Source organism: Dasypus novemcinctus, chromosome 1 (assembly GCF_030445035.2).
Source record: "Dasypus novemcinctus isolate mDasNov1 chromosome 1, mDasNov1.1.hap2, whole genome shotgun sequence".
NCBI lineage: Eukaryota > Metazoa > Chordata > Mammalia > Cingulata > Dasypodidae > Dasypus > Dasypus novemcinctus.
In genome coordinates, this window is record NC_080673.1 from 136,775,438 (window position 1) to 136,794,604 (window position 19,167).

Consider the following 19,167-nt stretch of genomic DNA (forward strand, 5'->3'; position numbering starts at 1 on the left):
CTTCTATAATTTAATGGTAGAGAAATAATGAGTAGTAAATAGTTTAGTGCTGTGGTTAATTTTTTAGTGGAATTTATTGTGGTGACACTATACTTATATTTAACTACTCTTTCTCTACCCAAATTTCCTATCTCCCTGTCTTCTCTTCTACCATGCTCTATTCTTTCCACTCCTTCCTTCCCCACTCCCTCCCTCCCTCTTTTCTACTTACCTCTTTTTCCCTTTCCCTTCCCTTGACTTGCCTTCCTTTTTCCTTTCTTTCTTTCAACTTTAGTCCTCCTTTCCATTTAAATTCTAGAACTCTAAGTATTCTGGAGACCTTAAATTTATTTTTCTTTTCATAGTTTATCAGAAAACTAGTGGTACAATTTTCATATTTTTATATATATATATATATGCTAATACCCTCCTTTCTTCACCTCTCCCAGGAAAACCAACTACATTATGTGAGACTATGGGGAAAGCTGAAATTTGGCTAATGCGAACATATTGGGATTTTGAATTTCCTCGTCCATACTTACCTAATTTTGAGTTTGTTGGAGGATTGCACTGCAAGCCTGCCAAACCTTTACCTAAGGTAAGTCTATTAAATTGGAGGATTTTATATACCTTATGATATTGTACCTGCCACAATAAAAAGCATGTGCTAGAAATATTCAATTTGCTACCCTGGATATATTTCCTAGAACAGGTGTTCTTATGAGTGATATTAAATTTAGGGGACTTTACATTGAAATTTTAAGCAGAAGAATGCCATGATTGAAATGATATTTTGCCATTTGGGCTGTCGTTTATAGAGTGGATTGGTTGGGAGGGAAACTAGAGCCACTTACGTAGGTCATTGGGGAGGCTGCTTATTAGTCCTAAAAAGCATGATGAAAATCCGAACAAGGGTATTTACTATGATAAGAAAAAGATAAAGTTTCTTTCATAAGAACTTTATGGTAAACTCCACAGTCTTTGTTGCATTTGAGGATGAGGTATGGAAAGAAGAGATGGTTTCAAGGGTCTTCTGGATTTCCATTATGGAAGTTTATTTCAACACTAGTGAATTTTACTGGGTCAGGAAAAACTTCTTTGCGATGAGCATGAAAAGCTCAATTATAGACCTAATCACTCTGAGGAGACAATGGGATACTCAGGTGCAGTTTTCTAGAAATTGTTTGGGTGGTATATGGTCTCAGTCTCTGTATAGCAGAGAACAATAGAAATAGATTGAGATCCATCAGCATAAAGTAGAATACATAGAAATGAGAAACTCAAATATTAGATCGATTCTTTATCAGCATACTTTTTTTTTGTAGTGAAAAAGAAAACTGTATACCATATACCACAGTATACATGTAAAGTACCAGGAACATTGGAAGATAACAGTATTGAGAATCATAGAGTAATAGACAAGCATTATCAAGTGTATTTAGCTATCAATAGGGAGTGAGAATATATTTACTTGGGCACTGGAAAAATGAGCAAAACCTCTTTAGGAATGTATCAGGGTAAATGGTCTTCCCAGGAGAGGTCTTGATTTCTTTCTATGATCATTTCTGTATTGACATATGAAAGTTCATTTCTGGATTCTGAATTACCTTTTTTTTTTTACCAGAAAAGTTATAGTTGCAAACCAAGCTCTATTCATTGTTGGTAATATAGGAGATAATGAACCAATATTTAACTATAGATAGAAATGTTACATTAGTATCCATGGCTCTCTAAATCTCTCACTACACACTACTATGATTGTCCTTCTGACTCCACTCCCCACTTACCCACTTCTTTCCCACAACAAACACACTACATGAATCTCATGATTTCACAAAAGCATCTCAGACAAGTGATGAAAGACAGAGAAAGGTATTCTCTTCCAAATTCAACTTAGCTACTGATAAAGAAGTTTGGGCAGTATGAATACCAATCATGGTTTATAACTCTTCTGAATGAATTATATCAGTCTTTGGATACACAGAGTAAAAACTCAATAAATTCCACAATGAGTGATAGTCAAACAAAGACCCCAAAACCAAAGTTATATGTGTGCATGTTTTACATATATGTACACACACGTAAGTGTGTTGTGTCCATTTTATTCAATTATCATGTGTTTGGGCAGATGACAGAGAAGAACTACCTCATAAATATTATTTATGATTATATCAACACTTTAATCATTATCTCCTTTTAAAATATATTGCTATATATCACATTTCTAGCAAAAATTTTCTTAGCCTGATTTATCAGGGGAGATGTAAATAAGAAAAAATTTCCTGAACGCTTTGTCTAAAAGAAAGTTAGATAAACTTATAATAATTTATTGGGTGAAAACTGGCCTGCTATTAATTACAGAAACCTGATTCAGGATGCTTCTTTCCATGAAATATTTTTACAAGTTTGCAAATACCTCAGTTGTTGGTAAAATTAAACTTGGGGGAAAACATTGCTCATCAACTAAGAAAAGAGCCTCCTTCTTATTCCTTATTCCTTTTATATAGTGTTTGATTTCATGCCTTACCTTGAAATCACTATTTATATTTAAACTGTAGGCCCCAGATACGTATTTTCTCCTAAAGTGATTAAATCCTTCTTGTAATATACAAACCCAGTCTAACAATCACTCTTACATTTTTTTCTGGAATATTTAAATTAAGAAATGTAGGTAAATTTTATTTTTTCCCTTAGATACTGCCCTTTTACCATACAAAGTATTTTCTTTTCTGCAGGAAATGGAAGAATTTGTCCAGAGCTCAGGTGAAGATGGTATTGTGGTGTTTTCTCTGGGGTCAATGGTCAAAAACCTCACAGAAGAAAAAGCCAACCTCATTGCCTTAGCTCTTAGTCAGATTCCACAGAAGGTTAGTACAACATCTTATCCTGTTTGGCAGCTACTTTACCAATTGCAAAGGAGTGTGGCTACTAATGTTCCTTCAAGATGAAAGTGAAAACTTATTATAGAGCTGGTATAACTGCCACAGCATTAAGGAAAATTTCATAAAACAGTAAAAGAGTTTATTTATGCATATTTGATCATTTGCCTTGAATCACTAGGGAAGCATATCTTTTTGCAGTCGTTTATTTTTAATGGAATGGAGATGAAAGCACAAGCCCCCATTATTGACCTTTTACTCTTTTACTATTTGAAATCTAAGTCCTGCTCTGACTGCTCCCCAAAGCACTGCAGTGTTTTAGCTCCAAGTTTCCACAAAGGGAGAGCTCAAATGATAAAGAGTGGAGAAGAATTATGCTCAAGAAAATACTGCACATTTGTAGGTATTAATGGACTCTATCCAAGTGTAGTTTTTTTTAGAAATAGAAGACTAGATTCATTTAATCATGTACATAGAGTTTTCTACAGTTAAATAGCAACTGAAATTCCTAACAGTATTGTCAGCACTATGTATGTTCTAGTTTATGATATTGAATTAATTTTAATTTTGTTGTCCTTACACTTCTACTCTTTATGTACTGCTATTCACAAAATGTCCAAGGACTCTTTATATTTCCATATTTTTTTCAAGTAATTAAAATTTCATGAAGGCAAGTGTGCTAATTGAGTATGCTGAAACTCTGATTTTTGTTTTTAAACTTCTCAGTTAAATGATATGGGCCATCTGTGCCCTCCCTTATTATGTAATCTAAAATTCGTCTTACAGATTTCCCCAAATATAAAGAAAGTATAAAAGTTTCAAATTCTAACAAGATACCTCACTGAACAATGGAAAATAAGCAATCCTCTTCTCTCATTTTATTTAAAAAATATTTTTAATATGAAAAATGAGTGAAAGAAGGAAAGAAAAAGAAAGGAAGGCAGAAAGGAGAGAGTAAAGAAGGGGGAAAGAAAAGAAGCCAATCATCCAATAATCTAAAGCAAATTATATTTATGAAAGACATTAAATTTGAAACATGAGAGTTAGGATATCTCAGTGACACAAATTTACATAGATGCAAAAAAAGTTAACTCGCAACACTGATTGATTAAAACATTCTCTCCATTTTTTTTCTTTTATAATCTCATTACTGAGCTCTTAAATGGTCACTGTCAAAGTGATATTACAGTTACACATATACAAGATTGCTTTGTCAGTTCACAACTTCTGTAATAAATATACATTATTAAAAACCCACAGCTATTCAATGCCCCAAAATGATATTATAGTTAGTAAACTATTTGTACAAGCCTTTATAAAAAGAGTGTTGTAAAGATTTCTACTTTCTTTCATTGTTTGCAAAGTTCCCTTTGTATAACTTGCCTCCCATCTATCACCTGAAGTAGGACAGGATATGTGATTTTTAAATAGTTCTACAGTTTTAAGGGGCAATATTCTGTGTTCTTACTTGTGAAATAAATGCATTTTCTCCCACAGGTTTTATGGAGATACAAAGGAAAGGAACCAGCCACATTAGGAGCCAATACTCGGCTTTACGATTGGATACCCCAAAATGATCTTCTTGGTAAGGCTATGGGGAGGAAAAGCTGTAGAGCTGCATGAGGGGCAAGTTGAGTAACTGTTAAACAACAAAAAAATTCAAGACATATTTAATATTTGTGAAATTGCATGCCTTGCTTTCTGTTTTAAATCAGATATAATTAAACAATTGGCCACAAATTTTATAGATTCATGTTTCTAATAGTTGACTTAAGAGTATCTTCAGTTCAGATTGTCATTACTCTTTAACTTTAGACTCAGTTCAGATAGCATCTCTCTAATAAAGCCATCCAGACAATACAAAGCATATTAAGTGATCCATTCCTCAGGTTGCAATGTTCTGTGCTAGCAATCTCAATGTCTATAGCCTTTATAGGAAATGCTTCCTTCTTGAATGTTAGAAATTCTGTCGTTTCAGGGATCGCACTTTCTGTTCTAGCAGTACCCCATTTACTTAGCCTGAGTACAAATGCTTCCTTCTTGAGTAATTTATCCTGTTGTCTTTTTCCCTTCTGTCTCTGAAATTATGTTAATATATTATAATGAAACTCCCATTTCTCACCCAATCTCAAAACTAGGTCATCCCAAAACTAAAGCTTTTATCACTCATGGTGGAACAAATGGGATCTATGAAGCTATTTATCATGGAGTCCCTATGGTGGGCGTTCCCATGTTTGCTGATCAGCCTGATAACATCGCTCACATGAAGGCAAAAGGAGCAGCTGTGGAAGTGAACATGAACACAATGACAAGTGCAGATTTGTTCAGAGCCTTGAGAACAGTCATTAATGAACCTTCGTAAGTACTCCTGCTTTCTTTTTTTTTCTTTTCTTTTTAGTGTCTTCTTTTTAAAGATACATAGATCACACAAAATGTTACATTGAAAAATATAAGAAGTTCTGCTATACCCCACTCCCCAACCCCACCCTCATTCCTCCTACATCAACAACCTCTTTCATCAGTGTGGTACATTCATTTCATTTGATGAATACATTTTGGAGCACTGCTACACTGCATGGATTATGGTTTACATTGTAGTTTACACGCTCCATTGAAGAACAAATACTACATGAACTCTCTGATATGAATTAAGCAAATCAAGCTGTCTCAGAGAACTAGAGACTGGATGATAGGCTTACAGGAAATTGGAAGATTGTGAGCTGATGCCCACATATTTGAAATCTGTGATCAAGTGGAGGTAAGTAGTTGTGCTTTCTAAAGAGTCACCACAAATGCGATAACCATCAGGTAGAAAATGTCCAATGTCATGTCTTTTTAAAAATATTTTAAAATTCATTTTGAGGAAGCTTTAGATTACATAAATGTTGCATAAAAATTAAAGGGGGCAACAACCAGCAAGATGGTGGCAGAGTAAAGGAGCTCCTAAGGTCAGCTCTTGCTACAGGGCAGTTAGTAATCACCCAGACCTATCTAAAGCACCTGTTTGGAAGGAGACTAGTAGAGCATCCTGCAACATCCTTGAAAAAATGGAAGAAGACTGCCCGATATGCAAAGAAGATTTGTAAGTAGAGGCCTCCACGCCCCAGAGGCTGGTGCCCATCCTCCCCTGGCCACATAAGCTGCCTCGGGAGCTCTTCTGAGGCTGGAATTGGAAGCTTCCACTTCCCAAAAACAGGGGAGGAAGAGATGGTTGGGTACCAACTAGAGCTGCTGGTTAGTAAATTCTGCTAGCTAAAGTATAATCCTAAGAACAGCTAAAGCTTGTACCTGTTCAAGTCAGAAAGAGACTGGGAGCCACCATTTTAAATCTGCCACTGACATGAGACGTGGGAAGGCCTGAAAATCCCAGTATTGGTAGGGACCAGCTTCTTTCCATCCAGATTGGACTACAGCTCTAGCCTAAGTCCCAGCCCCATCTGGTAGGGAGGAAGTGGGGGGACCTATGCCATCCTCTCCAAGAAAATAATCACCATGGGGGCTGGTGAGCATCTTACTTTGGCAGTGCCAGGAGCTATTCTGTGGCTGAAACTGAAAGCTCCATTTCCCAAAAACAAGAGAGGAAGAGATGGTTGACTACCGATTTCAGCTACTGATTAGCAAATTCAGCTGGCTAAAGTATAATCCTAAGAATAGCTAAAGTTTGAACCTGTCCAAGTCAGAAAGAGGCTGGTAGCCACCATTTGACTCTGCCCCCAGCATAAGGGGAAGCTGGGCCAACTGAAAATCATAGGGATGGTAGGGACCAGCTTCTTTCACCCAGAACAGCCTGCAGCCCTAGCCTCTGCTTCAGCCCCCTCTCTGGCAGTGAGGAAACTGGCAGGCCCTGCACCAGCCTTACCAGGTAACTGCAGGTACATTTGGCTGGCACAAACTGAATAGTCAGAAGTCTACTGGGGCAACTGTAGTCATTTTGGGCCCACACAGCATAGATTGCTGATTATAACTGCAGCTCCATCCCTATTCCAGGCCAGGGAGGAAGGGGCATGAAGCCTCATCAGTATCCCAGGGCTTCTACAATCTAGGTCTGCATGACTTGGATTATTACACATGGCTGTGGCTCTGTTCCTACCCCTGGCAAAGGAGAAAGTTGGGAGAAGCTTCATCAGTCCCTGGGGAAATGAGGGCAGCTTGAGCTTCCACAGCTTACAGCACCAACTATATCCTTGGCTCTTATTATACAACCAACAAGGGAGAAAGGCAAGAAAGCCTTAAACTAAGAGAGAAACTGCACCCAGAATAAATACTCTAGTATGTAAGATGCCAAGACACAAACAAATAATTACAATCTACACCAAGAAACAAGAAGATATGGCCTAGTTAAAGGATCAAGGTAAGCCTCCAGCTGACATAAAGGAGTTAAGACAATTAATCATAGATTTTCAAACAAATCTTGTTAATAAATTCAATAAGATGGCTAAAAAGATTAAAGATATTAAGACATTGGATGTGCACAAAAAAGAATTTGAAAGCATACACAGAAAAACAGCAGAACTTATGGGAATGAAAGTTGCAATCAATGAAATTAAAAATACATGGAATCATATGAGAGCAGATTTTAAGAGGCAGAAGAAAGGATTGGTGAGCTTGAAAAAATAACCTCTGAAAGCAAACATACAAAAGAACAGATGAAGAAAAGAATGGAAAAAATTGAACAGGGTCACAGGGAACTAAATGACAGTAAGAGACGTGCAAACATGTGTCATGGGTTTCCCAGAAGGAGAAGAAAAGGGAAAATGGTAAGAAGGAATATTTGAAGAAATAATGGTAAAAAATTTCCAACCCTATTGAAGAAGATAGATGTCCATGTCCAAGAAGAACAACATAACTTCCATCCAAATAAGCCTAAATAGACCAACTCCACGACACATACTAATCAGAATGTCAAAGGCTAAGCACAAAGAGAGAATTCTGAGAGCAGCAAGAGAAAAGTAATGAATAACATATAAGGGATATCCAATAAGATTAAGTGGTGATTTCTCACCAGAAACCATGGAGGCAAGAAGGCAGTGGTATAGTATATTTAAGGTACTGCAAGAGAAAAACTTCCAGGCAAGAATCTTATATCTGGCAAGATTGTCTTTCAAAAATGAGGGCAAGTTTAGAATATTCACAGATAAACAAAAACTGAGAGAGTTTGTAATCAAGAAACTGCCTTTGCAAGCAATACTAAAGGGTGTGCTACAGCCTGAAAAGAAAAGACAGGAGAGAGATGCCTGAAAGAGTCTAGAAATGAAGATTATACCAATAAAAGTAACTAAAAGTGTCAAAAGAGTGGTGAAAATAAAATATGACAGATAAAACCCAAATATTGTTGGGAATAAACTTACCCAATGATGTAAAACACTTGTATTCAGAAAACTACAACTCACTGTTAAAAGAAATTTTAAAAAGGCATAAATAATTGGAAGAACATTCCAAGCTCATAGATTGGAAAACTAAATATAAATAAGATGTCAATTCTACTCAGATTGATACACTGATTCAATGCAATCCTGATAAAAATTCTACCTGCATTTTTAAAATAAGTGGAAAACATGATTATCAAATTTATTTGGAAAGGTAAGGGGTCCTGAATAGCCAGAAACATCTTTAAAAGGAAAAGCTAAGTTGGAGGACTCTTAAATTCTGGACTTTAAATCATATTCCCTACCTACAGTGGTAAAAACAGCATGATAGGGAAGTAGCTGTGGCTCAATCAGTAGGGCTCCCATCTACCATACAGGAGGCCCTGGGTTCATGTCCCAGGGCCTCCTTGTGAAGGCAGGCTCACCTGCATACTGCAGAGAGCCACTGTTCTGGGCACTGCAGAGTGCCACTGACCTGCAAGTGCCATGGAGAGCCGACTCAGCAAGATGACACAACAAAAAGGGAGACAAGTAAAAACACAGAAGAGTGAATGGACACAGAGTGCAGACAACAAGCAAGCTGCAAGGGGGGTGGAATAAAAAAAAACAAACAGTGTAGTACTAGCATAAAGACAGACACAAAGACCAGTGAAAGCAAATTGATTGTTCAGAAACAAACCCTCACAACTATGGTAAAGTGATTTTTGACTAGGCTGTCAAACCCACTCAGCTTGGGCAGAACAGCCCATTTAACAAATGGTGCTGAGAGAACTGGGTATCCATAGTCAAAAGAAGGAAAGAGGACCCATATCTCACACCTCCTCCAAAAATTAACTCAACATAGATAAATAACCTAAATATAAAAGCAAGAACCATAAAGCTTCTAGAAGAAAATGTAGGAAAATATCTTCATGACCTGGTGGTATGTAGCGGATTCTTAAAGGAGATAAGAAGAAGGCTAAGATGGGCTACTGATGTTTAGCATATGTAGAAGTTTTAATCAGCTTTATTGTATCTGTGTAGAAATGTACAGAGTTGATGGTAACACATTATAGTGAGTAACAGCTGGTTTTAAAAATGGTGATGTGGCTCAAAATGGTAATCTAGGGGTATAAATGCCAATTGACAGAAAGCTGGAGTATAATCTAGGGACTCAATAGCACAGGAAACCCAGAGGTGGATGAGCATTGTGGTTGATGTACAGATTCAAGAGTGTCCTTGGTGAGCTAAAGCAGATGTACATCATTATTCCTGGATGGTGGAAATGTGGAGAACCATGGGCAATATGCAACTGGAGTGACCTATGGACTGTGGTTAACAGTAATAATGTAATATTCATGCATCTATGCCAAAGATCTACTGTGTTGATAATGGGGGAGTATGGAAGTGTGCCAAATGTATGCTATGGACCTGGTAATAATCTGATATTATCTCATAATCTGTAATAAATATTCCACTACAGTGTGGTATGTAGATAGAGGGGTATTGCTTGGGAATTCTGCACATGTGCATGATTGTTTTGTTAGTTTAGGCTTCTGTCATAAAAATATATTTTAAAAATAATAATAGGGTGGGTTGGGGGGAAATGCACCAAATGTAAGATAAGGACTATAATTAGTAGTAAGATTTTGACAATATTATTTCATAATTTATAACAAATGTCTCATGACAAAGCAATATTTTGGTGGATGGTTAATGTATGGGACTTTTGTTGAGATATTTTGGTTTGTTTTACTTCTGTATTATTATATCTATCATTGTTCTGATCCATTTCTACTCTTCCTAATTCACTGTGATTTTATAAAATTTTTCCTCAAATTTACTAAAATGATTTTTTTCCACACAAACAGTGCTTGCTGTTTCTAATTTATCTAAGTTTATAAAGTGTTCTTTTAACTCATTTTATTTAAATCTAATTCTCCTTTACCATATTCTATTTATTTTATAATATGATTTCTTATTTCATTAAACAAATATACATATTATACTTCAATTTCTCTTTTCTTTGGGTGATATATTGTACTGATTGCATTCTTTGTCTGTTATTGTTATTTTTCTCATTTGCTAAAGTGAATGTGGCTACCAGTCCCTGTTTTTTTATCCTGTTATCTAAGTATCTGCTCTGATATTGTGCAGGTGCATTACATTTAAACTTCTTTCCACACTATTGCAGAATCAATTATTTTTATTCAGAGCCAAAAATTGAAGGGTGTATATAATATTCCACACACTTTCAGAATCCTGAAATTTAAGAAATAGCAGAGAAAGTGAGCCTAGCTGGAATTTTGTGTAGCTTTTCTGACTGAACTAGGCTGCAAAAAAAAACATCTGCTGAATGCTCTTACAAGGCTAAGGAGCCGCTGTGTTCTTTCCAACAGGGAAGACACTCAACACTTGACTTGGATCCTTCATAGAGTCAGTCCTGGTTATTCATGTCTCCCTCCCACCCTGCATTCCATTCAAATGATTTAATCTTCTATAGATGTATTTCATAATTTTAGGATATTATAGAAATAATTAATTTGGGAGCTGGGAAAATCTTAAGTCTTACTACAATCTTGTTTCTTATGAAGGTTGGTATTGATGTCTAATGTATTAGGCCATTACCTTTACCTGCATTGTTAGGTGCTAATGATTTTATTCACTTTATAGAACATCAGAACAGGAAGTTGTGTGGTATTTTTCACTTCACTCTATTCTATAGAATGCTTTTTATTTATTTTTCTTTATTAGAGAAGTTGTGGATTTACAGAACTATCATGCATAAAATATAGGACTTCCATACCCCCTATAATTAAGACATTGCATTGGTGTGGAATATTTATTATATTCAATGATAGAATATTTTTAGAATTGTGCTGTTAATTATAGTCCATGGTTTAATATAGGACTCACTGTGTAGCATAGGTCCATGGATTTTTTAAAAATTCTCTTAATATATATAAAATTGAACATTTCCCCTTTTAATCACATTCAAATATATATTTCAGTGCTGTTAATTATATTCACAATGTTGTGCTGCCAGCAGCACCATCCATAACCAAAACATTTCCATCATTCCAAAAAGGAATCCTAAACATTGTCAGAGTACATGAGCTAATTCTCTTCCCTATTCTTCTTATCTTTAAGATGGAACTTTTACTTCCAACCCAATCCACAGTAAAACCTACTAATTTTGGGTCAGCTTCCAAGAACCTTCAAGAGAAAACATGGCTTGCCTTTCTAAAAGACCTTGCCTAGTGTTGAGAGACAGTTAGTGATATTGACTATCACTATTGTTCTTGTTATTCTCTCGTTATTAGAAGCCCTTATTCCAACATGACATTTGTACTTAACTTCAACCTCAAAATACATGTGCTTGGATATGTCATCTTTTATGTTAGACTTTTATTTGCATCCTATCTTGACAAGATCAAAAGAGACACTATCCTTTGTGTCACAAACATAAAATACAAAGGAGGGATTATCACAGAGATCTGAGAGATTGAGAAAATGACTCATTAATATTGATTAACAATTTCTTTTGCCAGCCATTGTCAACTAACCAGACATTATAAGCTATGATTATGGCATTTTTAGTGAATTTTTCCCAGTTATTAGTTTTTAACAATCTTGGTGTTGGAAATGGATAACAATTTCTTCCTCAAAAAATTAAAGGGAAGAGGGTAAAGCTCAAGCAACTGAGCTCCCACCTACAACATGGGAGGTCCAGGGTTCAGTTCCCAGTGCCTCTTCAAAAAGATGAGCAAAACAGTGAGCTGATACAATGGGCTGGTGCAGAAAGCTGACTCAACAAGGTGACACAACAAGAGACACAAGGAGGAAAATACAATGAGAGACACAAAAAAAGGAGGGAGAGGAGGTGGCTCAAGCAATTAAGGCCCTCCATCTCATGGGAGGACCTACGTTTAGTTCCTGGTCCCACCTAAAAAAAAAATAAGATGAGTATACAAGGAACAGACATAGCAAGTGCAAACAATGAGGGGGTGGGAAAAATAAATAAAACAAATCTTAAAAACATTAAACTAAACATTCTAAACCAGGTTATTCCATTTTTTTCTGCCTTCAACTGACTATACTCTGTCAAGAATATATTTCTTCCTCACCTTCCCCTTTACAAGAGGTAAAAACCAATGTAATAACCAAAGTACACATCATAGTAAGAATTAATTTTTTTCTCAGTATTTCTGTGGCTCATGTCTTGTATAACATTTATAACATGTATCACACATGTACCTTCATTGGGGAAAAAAAAGACTCTAATTTCTCTGTATGTATATACCTTCTAGTTATAAAGAAAATGCTATGAGGTTATCAAGAATTCACCATGATCAGCCTGTAAAGCCCCTGGATCGAGCGGTCTTCTGGATTGAGTTTGTTATGCGCCACAAAGGAGCCAAGCATCTTAGACCAGCAGCACATGACCTCACCTGGTTCCAGTACCACTCTCTGGATGTCATTGGGTTCCTGCTGGCCTGTGTGGCAACTGCTCTATTCTTGGTCACAAAATGTTGTTTATTTTCTTATAAAACATTTGGTAATAATGGAAAGAAGAGAAAGAGGGACTAGAGCATTGCGTTTCAGCAAATGCCGAAGTGGGGCGATCTTGTTTATTCTAGTCACTACAAGATTAATGAGAACATTTCACCTCCTTCCTGTTTTCAGATTTCCCATTCCAGGACGTTAGACTAATGATAAGGCCTAGAATTCAGCAAGATCCTTAAATAGCAAGTATATCCCACTATTCCTTTGTCTTTTTCCAGATATTTTTACCTTCTTTGTCCTAATTTCTTAACAAAGCGGAACAAATAATTCTAATATGTTCTATTCATAGAATCAATATTTTCATCTTTTAAACTTAGGTGATATGCTGACATTATGCTGACTCCTGGGAATTGTACAACATGTGAGCTGAATTTGATGATGTAGGCAGCTCAAAAGAGTAAAATTCACAAGTTCTCTTATACTATACAAACAGGCACACATCATAGAAGCTTAGTTTGTTATGAGAAAATTAAAGACTTTTTTCAAAAATAACAAGCCTTTCTGCTTTACACATGTTCCTGAGATTAGAGCATAAACTGGTAATAAGTGATAAGATATCACACTAGGAAAGGCCCATGATATTTCCATAAAGCTTATCCAGAATATCATGGTCTATGTTTCTGCCTTTAGACAAATTTTCTCATGTGTCTTTTATGTGCAATGGACAGTTTTGGCACTGGTTTTATACGGTGAAGAGAATCACTGAGACATTACTTTTTCTCAATGACAGAATATCACCAGTTTTTTAAAGGTGGACATAGTTTGGGAGCAGAAAAATATCAAAAATATAAAATATTTTACTAACTTTATGAAACTTTTAATCAACAGTACAATGAAAAAACTTAGAGTTAATTGTTGATTGTTGACTTACAAAATTTAAAAATCACTAATATTTATAATCTCTTATCACTGTATATAATCAAAGGTATAATTTCCTGTGAGAAAATGAAGAAATATTTACTCTGAAAAAATAGATCAGTTTATTGTCTTCCAGTCCCTATATCTAAAAAGGTAAACTTATCAATTACTTATCTGTTTTGCTGAGGATATAAGATATTTGATGCTCTGTTTGACCAAGGGTATGTTATATTAAATATTTAAGAATACAAAGCTCTATACTAAAGCAAATATATTTATTCAGATTTTAATTTTCCATATCTATTAAAGTTTGCAATTCCTTACCCTCATATGATCTTAATGACATACCTACTTAAAGTTTTAATTTTAGAATTTTATGCAATTTTAATGAAATAAGTGGCCTGTAAAAGGGTTTACCGAAAATTCTGAAATTCTTATACATTTTAATATGGCATTTTTGGAACTTACTACCAATATAAAAATAATTATGATAGGAAATATATTCCTTATTGATTGTATATGTGACTGAATGTGCAAGTTAATTTTACAAATTTTGTGAATGCTGGAAATAAATTTTTTAAATTAAAAAAATTAACTGATTCATATTGATATGAATTTTGAATTAATTTTATTGTATTTTGAATTAATTTTATTGTATTATGAGAAGAGGTTTTTTGGTTTGTTTTAAGCTCAGACTGTTCACTGTAATTAGAATGCAGCAATAAACTTGAGCTTAACCCTACATATACTCAGATACTTCCTTTGGTTTCTGAGATTGGCCATTAATTGCATACATTATAATTGCCATGCAATAGCTATTCATCTTCTTTCCCTTCAATGTACATTGCATTTTGAAATCAATGGGAATTTGACTTCTGTTGGCCTTATGATACATTCTGTCTGTATCACCCAATTAAAATTGTACCACAGAGGGTATTTCACAGCTCCCTTGGCTATGTATTAAGTTTTAGATATTTATTTGAACTCTAAGCAGAAATATCATGCCTAGAACTCAGGAGACCACTCTGGTCTAAACATATAAAATTAGATATCAACAATCTATAACTCAGTATGCTATTCCATAATACTGGATAAGGTCCTATAGCTAGGGGAAAGAAGAAGGTCTACATATCACTTATGGATTTGAGTGGAAACAGTATTACCCATGATAATTCAACTGAAGAGAGTTTTAGGATATGATTACTTCTAGAAATGTTGGTGTAGCAAAGGAATAAGCAAGGGATGATAAATTGCCAGGAGAACAAATTCTTTATTACCCCTACTGCAGGAAGGACAGGGAGAATAAATAACACTCTTAGAGCCCAATAGTAACTGGAAATGTGGAAGAAATCACATGGCTAGAGAGAGGTTCATAGAGGACACAGTTACTGCCACAAATGAGTGGTCAAAGCAGAAAGGGAACAGGGAACATATTACCTGGTTTCTCTCTTCTTGTTCTGATGATGTTCAGGTCTCTCCTTTAAATGAATCTCACCAGAAGCCAGGTCGTAAAAAGTCTTGGGTGACACAATCTGCATTAATTGGTGGCACTGCAGTATAAATCAGAATAGAAAAAGGCTGAGAATGGATTCCTCTTTGTAGTCACTCTTGTAGTTGTTCAGATGAAGAAACACCAAAACAAATACCAAGGTCCATATGATACAGTACTTTTGTGCAGTTCTTGCAGTCGTGATCTAGAGTTAGTGAGGAAGCTGAGTTGATACTCTAATTTATGTTGTCTACCAAGAATCCATTTGCTCATTATCTTGTGGCAGCAACTCTATTGTTCAGAGTTCTCTACCTGGTGGGATGATCCAATTTATCATTCAAAATCCATATGCTAATATGTCTTTTTGTTATTGATTTGCCGTATTTCTCTTATGATTTTTATTATTGGGCATTGGATTATTAATAAGTGCTTTCATTATCAGCTAGATTCTAGACATAGTTTGTCTATAACCATATAGTGGTAGCAATCTACTTTATCTTTGTTATTTTGGTTCAATTACCCATACAAGACAGTAACTCTTCTAATGAAATTCTGCTGCAGTGGAGCTCAAAATACTCAAGAACAATAAAATTCTAATCCAAGAAAATCATAGGCATGCTCCCAGATGAAATCATTCCTCTCTTGACTAAAGGTTGTAGTGATGAACAAAAAACTTATCTAAGGAATTAGGGAAAGGTACTTGTTAGAAGAGTCATTCTCACTTTCATGTATTTTATCTACAAAATAAAAAGCATCATAACTCGTGTATTTTTTAAGACAGCACATCAAATACATATGGTATTGATGTCTAGCTGAAATCCTAATGACCTGTCATTGGATGATGGGAAACATGGCAAAATCATCCAATTCCAAGGATGTGATCTCCTTGTTACTTTTCCTTTGTTGTAAAATGTATTTGCAGATCATACTCAATGTTGAAATCAATACCATAATGGTGACTAAGACTTCTTCATTTTTGCATCTCATGACATAAATATTACAGGGTGGGAGTGAAAATTCTGTTATATTAATATTTACTGTGAAGTAAACTAATGAACTCTCTAAGATGGAGGTGACCAATACAATCATTCTGCTGTTTTATGACTTGCTAGGCCCCTAGAAAATGCTGTTATATTGAAGTATCTGCTATTAACAATTAAGCATATGGCAGCTGCAGTAGCCAGATCAGTCTTGGTGAGGATAAGTCCATTATGTGAACTTATGCATAGTGTGTGGCAGCCACCATTGTTCCCATGTTCTTGACTCTCTGATCAAGTTCTGGAGGATCTGGAGAAAGAGATTGAAATCTACAGGAAAGTTCATCCCATCTTCCTGGTTACTGAAACAATTCTCTGAAATGAATATATTCTGGTGGGCATCCCCATGGAATATTATAACTTCATACTCAATGACTATTTACAGAGATGATCCACATAATCTTCCTGCAGATCTTTGTATCATTTATCTATAGATCAGATTCTTTCCAAGTTCTAACCAATCAATCCCCTGCTCATGAGTTTGTATATCTCTATCTCAAGCCATTTTATCAAAAGAAAATAGATTTCCAGATGTGCTGCTTGATGATCTGCCACTGGGGAAGATTTTGCTTCCCCACTGTCTTTCATAGCCACCTCCAAATGGAACTATGTCACAGACCACTATCTGCTGCTGTGGAGTATCACTAGACTCACATCTACAATGGTCCTGAGAAATTTTTCTCTATTTGCAACTGGGGTTTTCCCCAAGAGTGTAGTTGGAGCTGAGGAAGATTGGTTGAAAAACAGGTATAGGTTCCAAGAGATTCAAAGTCACTTGAGAGATTATTTTTTGTTTGTCTGCTCCTACTCTAGTTTGGTCTAATTCAAACCAGTTTCATTTTACCATCAAGTCTTGTGTTAATATTTAGCTGTATATATTTTTTGTCACAAAAACAAACCCCAGATTCTTTTTATACCTTTAAAGTTAATACAGTACCAACTTTGCTTCTGCTACAAAAACATCACAATATCATTAACTCTAGTCCAAAATTGCATTAGCTATTAGAAATGAATGGAGCCATGAGACTCTGAAAAGCTCATTTAGGCAGTCATAGACATAGCTGAGAAACTTATTAAACTCCCTGAGCATATATATACAGGTTACCTAGAGGTATTCTGTGAAATTAATCTTATAATTACACAATTGTGACCATATCTGCTACGTCATGGCAGATAGCAATGCAAAATAATTAATATTTGCCAAACTTCAATATGGGAATCTTAGAATCTTGAAGAAAATCCATGCTCAGTTTTCCTGACAAGTCTTCAGGATCTGAAAATCTATTCCTAGTATGTTTTTGAGTTTCTCATAGACTGAATGTTATACCATGGGTATCAAATGACTATGCCCAGTACGCTGTAATAAGTATAAAAATATATCTGGGACCCAAGATGACATTGGCATAGCTCAGGTTCCCTTATAAAATAGGAAAGAAGACATAGAAAGAGTCTGATGGAATCAGTTTGGGGACCCCTGCAGGCCAGGAAAGTGCTCCACACATCATCCAGGAGGGACTATGGATGCAGAGATGGAAAGGCCAAAGGAAAAACCATGTGTTGATACCCCTGCAGCTGGCAATGCCACTGAGTCCCCAGTCAAGACAACCAAACTTGGTAAAACCTGCAGCTGAGCAGCCAATGTAGAGGGGAAGATGGAGGATGTGACAGACAGCTGTTTGGTTTCTCTTCAGTGAATAAGACTTCCATAACTCACACTCTCTCAGAAGAGATAGTGGAAATTGAAGGCTTCATCTCCATGGAAAGGTTTCTTGAGGAATGAATGTCAGCATACCAAGGGGGCAGGTACTCAACCTGAGTTATGCCTTACTAATGTAGTCCAATCAGAAGCTCTAAATTGATTCTATCAAGCAAACTTAATCAGAGACCCCTCACTGAATTTAATACAATCAATGGGTATCACACCCAGAAGAATAAATTAGTTTACAAACATATCCTTTCTTTTGTTTGGATTTATAAAGAATCTCAAACTGCCACAGGCATATAACAGCAGATTTGAAATGTTAGAAGAATGAATACATAAGCTGAACTTGAAGATAAGAATTTGAAATTGAAAACACAGGAGAAGAGAGAGAGAAAGAATGTAAAAATTGAACAGGGTCTCAGGGAACTGAATGACAACATGAAATGCATGAACACATGTGTTATAGGTATCCTAGAAGGAGAAGAGAGCAGAAAAAGGATCGAAAGAATATTTGAGGAAATACTGAAAATTTTCTAACCCTTATGAAAGACATAAATATCAATATTTGAGGACAATGTATCCCAAACAGAATAAATTCTAATAGGCTTATTCTGAGACAATTCAGATTGTCAAAAGATAAAGAGGATTTTGAGAGCAACAGAAGAAAAGCAATGTGTTACTTACAAGGCCTTGATAAGGCCAAGTACCTATCTCTCTTCAGAAACAATGGAGGCAAGAAGGCATTGACATGGTATATTTAAGATACTAAAAGAGAAAATCTTCCAGCCAAGAATTCATTATCCAGGAAAACTATCCTCCAGAAATGAAGGTGAGTTTAAAGACTTCACAGATAAACAAAAACTGAAAGAATATGTTACAAAGAGACAGAATCTACAAGAGATATTAAAGGGTGTGTTAAAGCCCTGGAGAAGAGTGTAGAAATGAAGAATGTAAGTAAAAGACAGACAATAGTAAGATATGAGAACAGAAAGCCAAGGGATAAAACGGATGAAGTAATCCCTTTGTAATAGTAACACTGAATGTTAATGGATTGAACTCCTCAATTAAAAAACGTAGATAGAAAGGATAAAAAAACAAGAGTCATCTATTTGTTGTCTTCAAGAGACTCATCTTAGATGTAAAGACATAATCACACTGAAAGTGAAAGATTAGACAATATGTAGCAAAGGCTTCAACTAAGTACTGCAACTAACTAATTAATGTAACCAAGTCTGATGCTAAGCTATAATTTTCCTTCGGCTATATAAAGAAAGGATATTTTACACATTCTATAGAGGTTTTTATTACTCTA

General features: G+C 35.6%; 1 protein-coding gene across 5 annotated transcripts in view; it reads left to right on the forward strand.

Annotated features, from left to right (window-relative positions):
- LOC101437136 (UDP-glucuronosyltransferase 2A1) overlaps nucleotides 1-16,069 on the forward strand; it is an 80,873-nt gene extending 64,804 nt beyond the window's left edge. For all 5 annotated transcript variants that reach the window (XM_004477562.3, XM_004477567.5, XM_058297560.2 and 2 more), the window contains 5 exons: nucleotides 429-577; nucleotides 2,715-2,846; nucleotides 4,356-4,443; nucleotides 4,997-5,216; nucleotides 12,514-16,069. In XM_004477562.3, coding sequence (XP_004477619.1) covers nucleotides 429-577; nucleotides 2,715-2,846; nucleotides 4,356-4,443; nucleotides 4,997-5,216; nucleotides 12,514-12,793 — 869 coding nt within the window. In that variant the 3' untranslated portion in view covers nucleotides 12,794-16,069. The remainder of the gene's footprint in view (nucleotides 1-428; nucleotides 578-2,714; nucleotides 2,847-4,355; nucleotides 4,444-4,996; nucleotides 5,217-12,513) is intronic.
- Nucleotides 16,070-19,167: the final 3,098 nt, after the last annotated feature.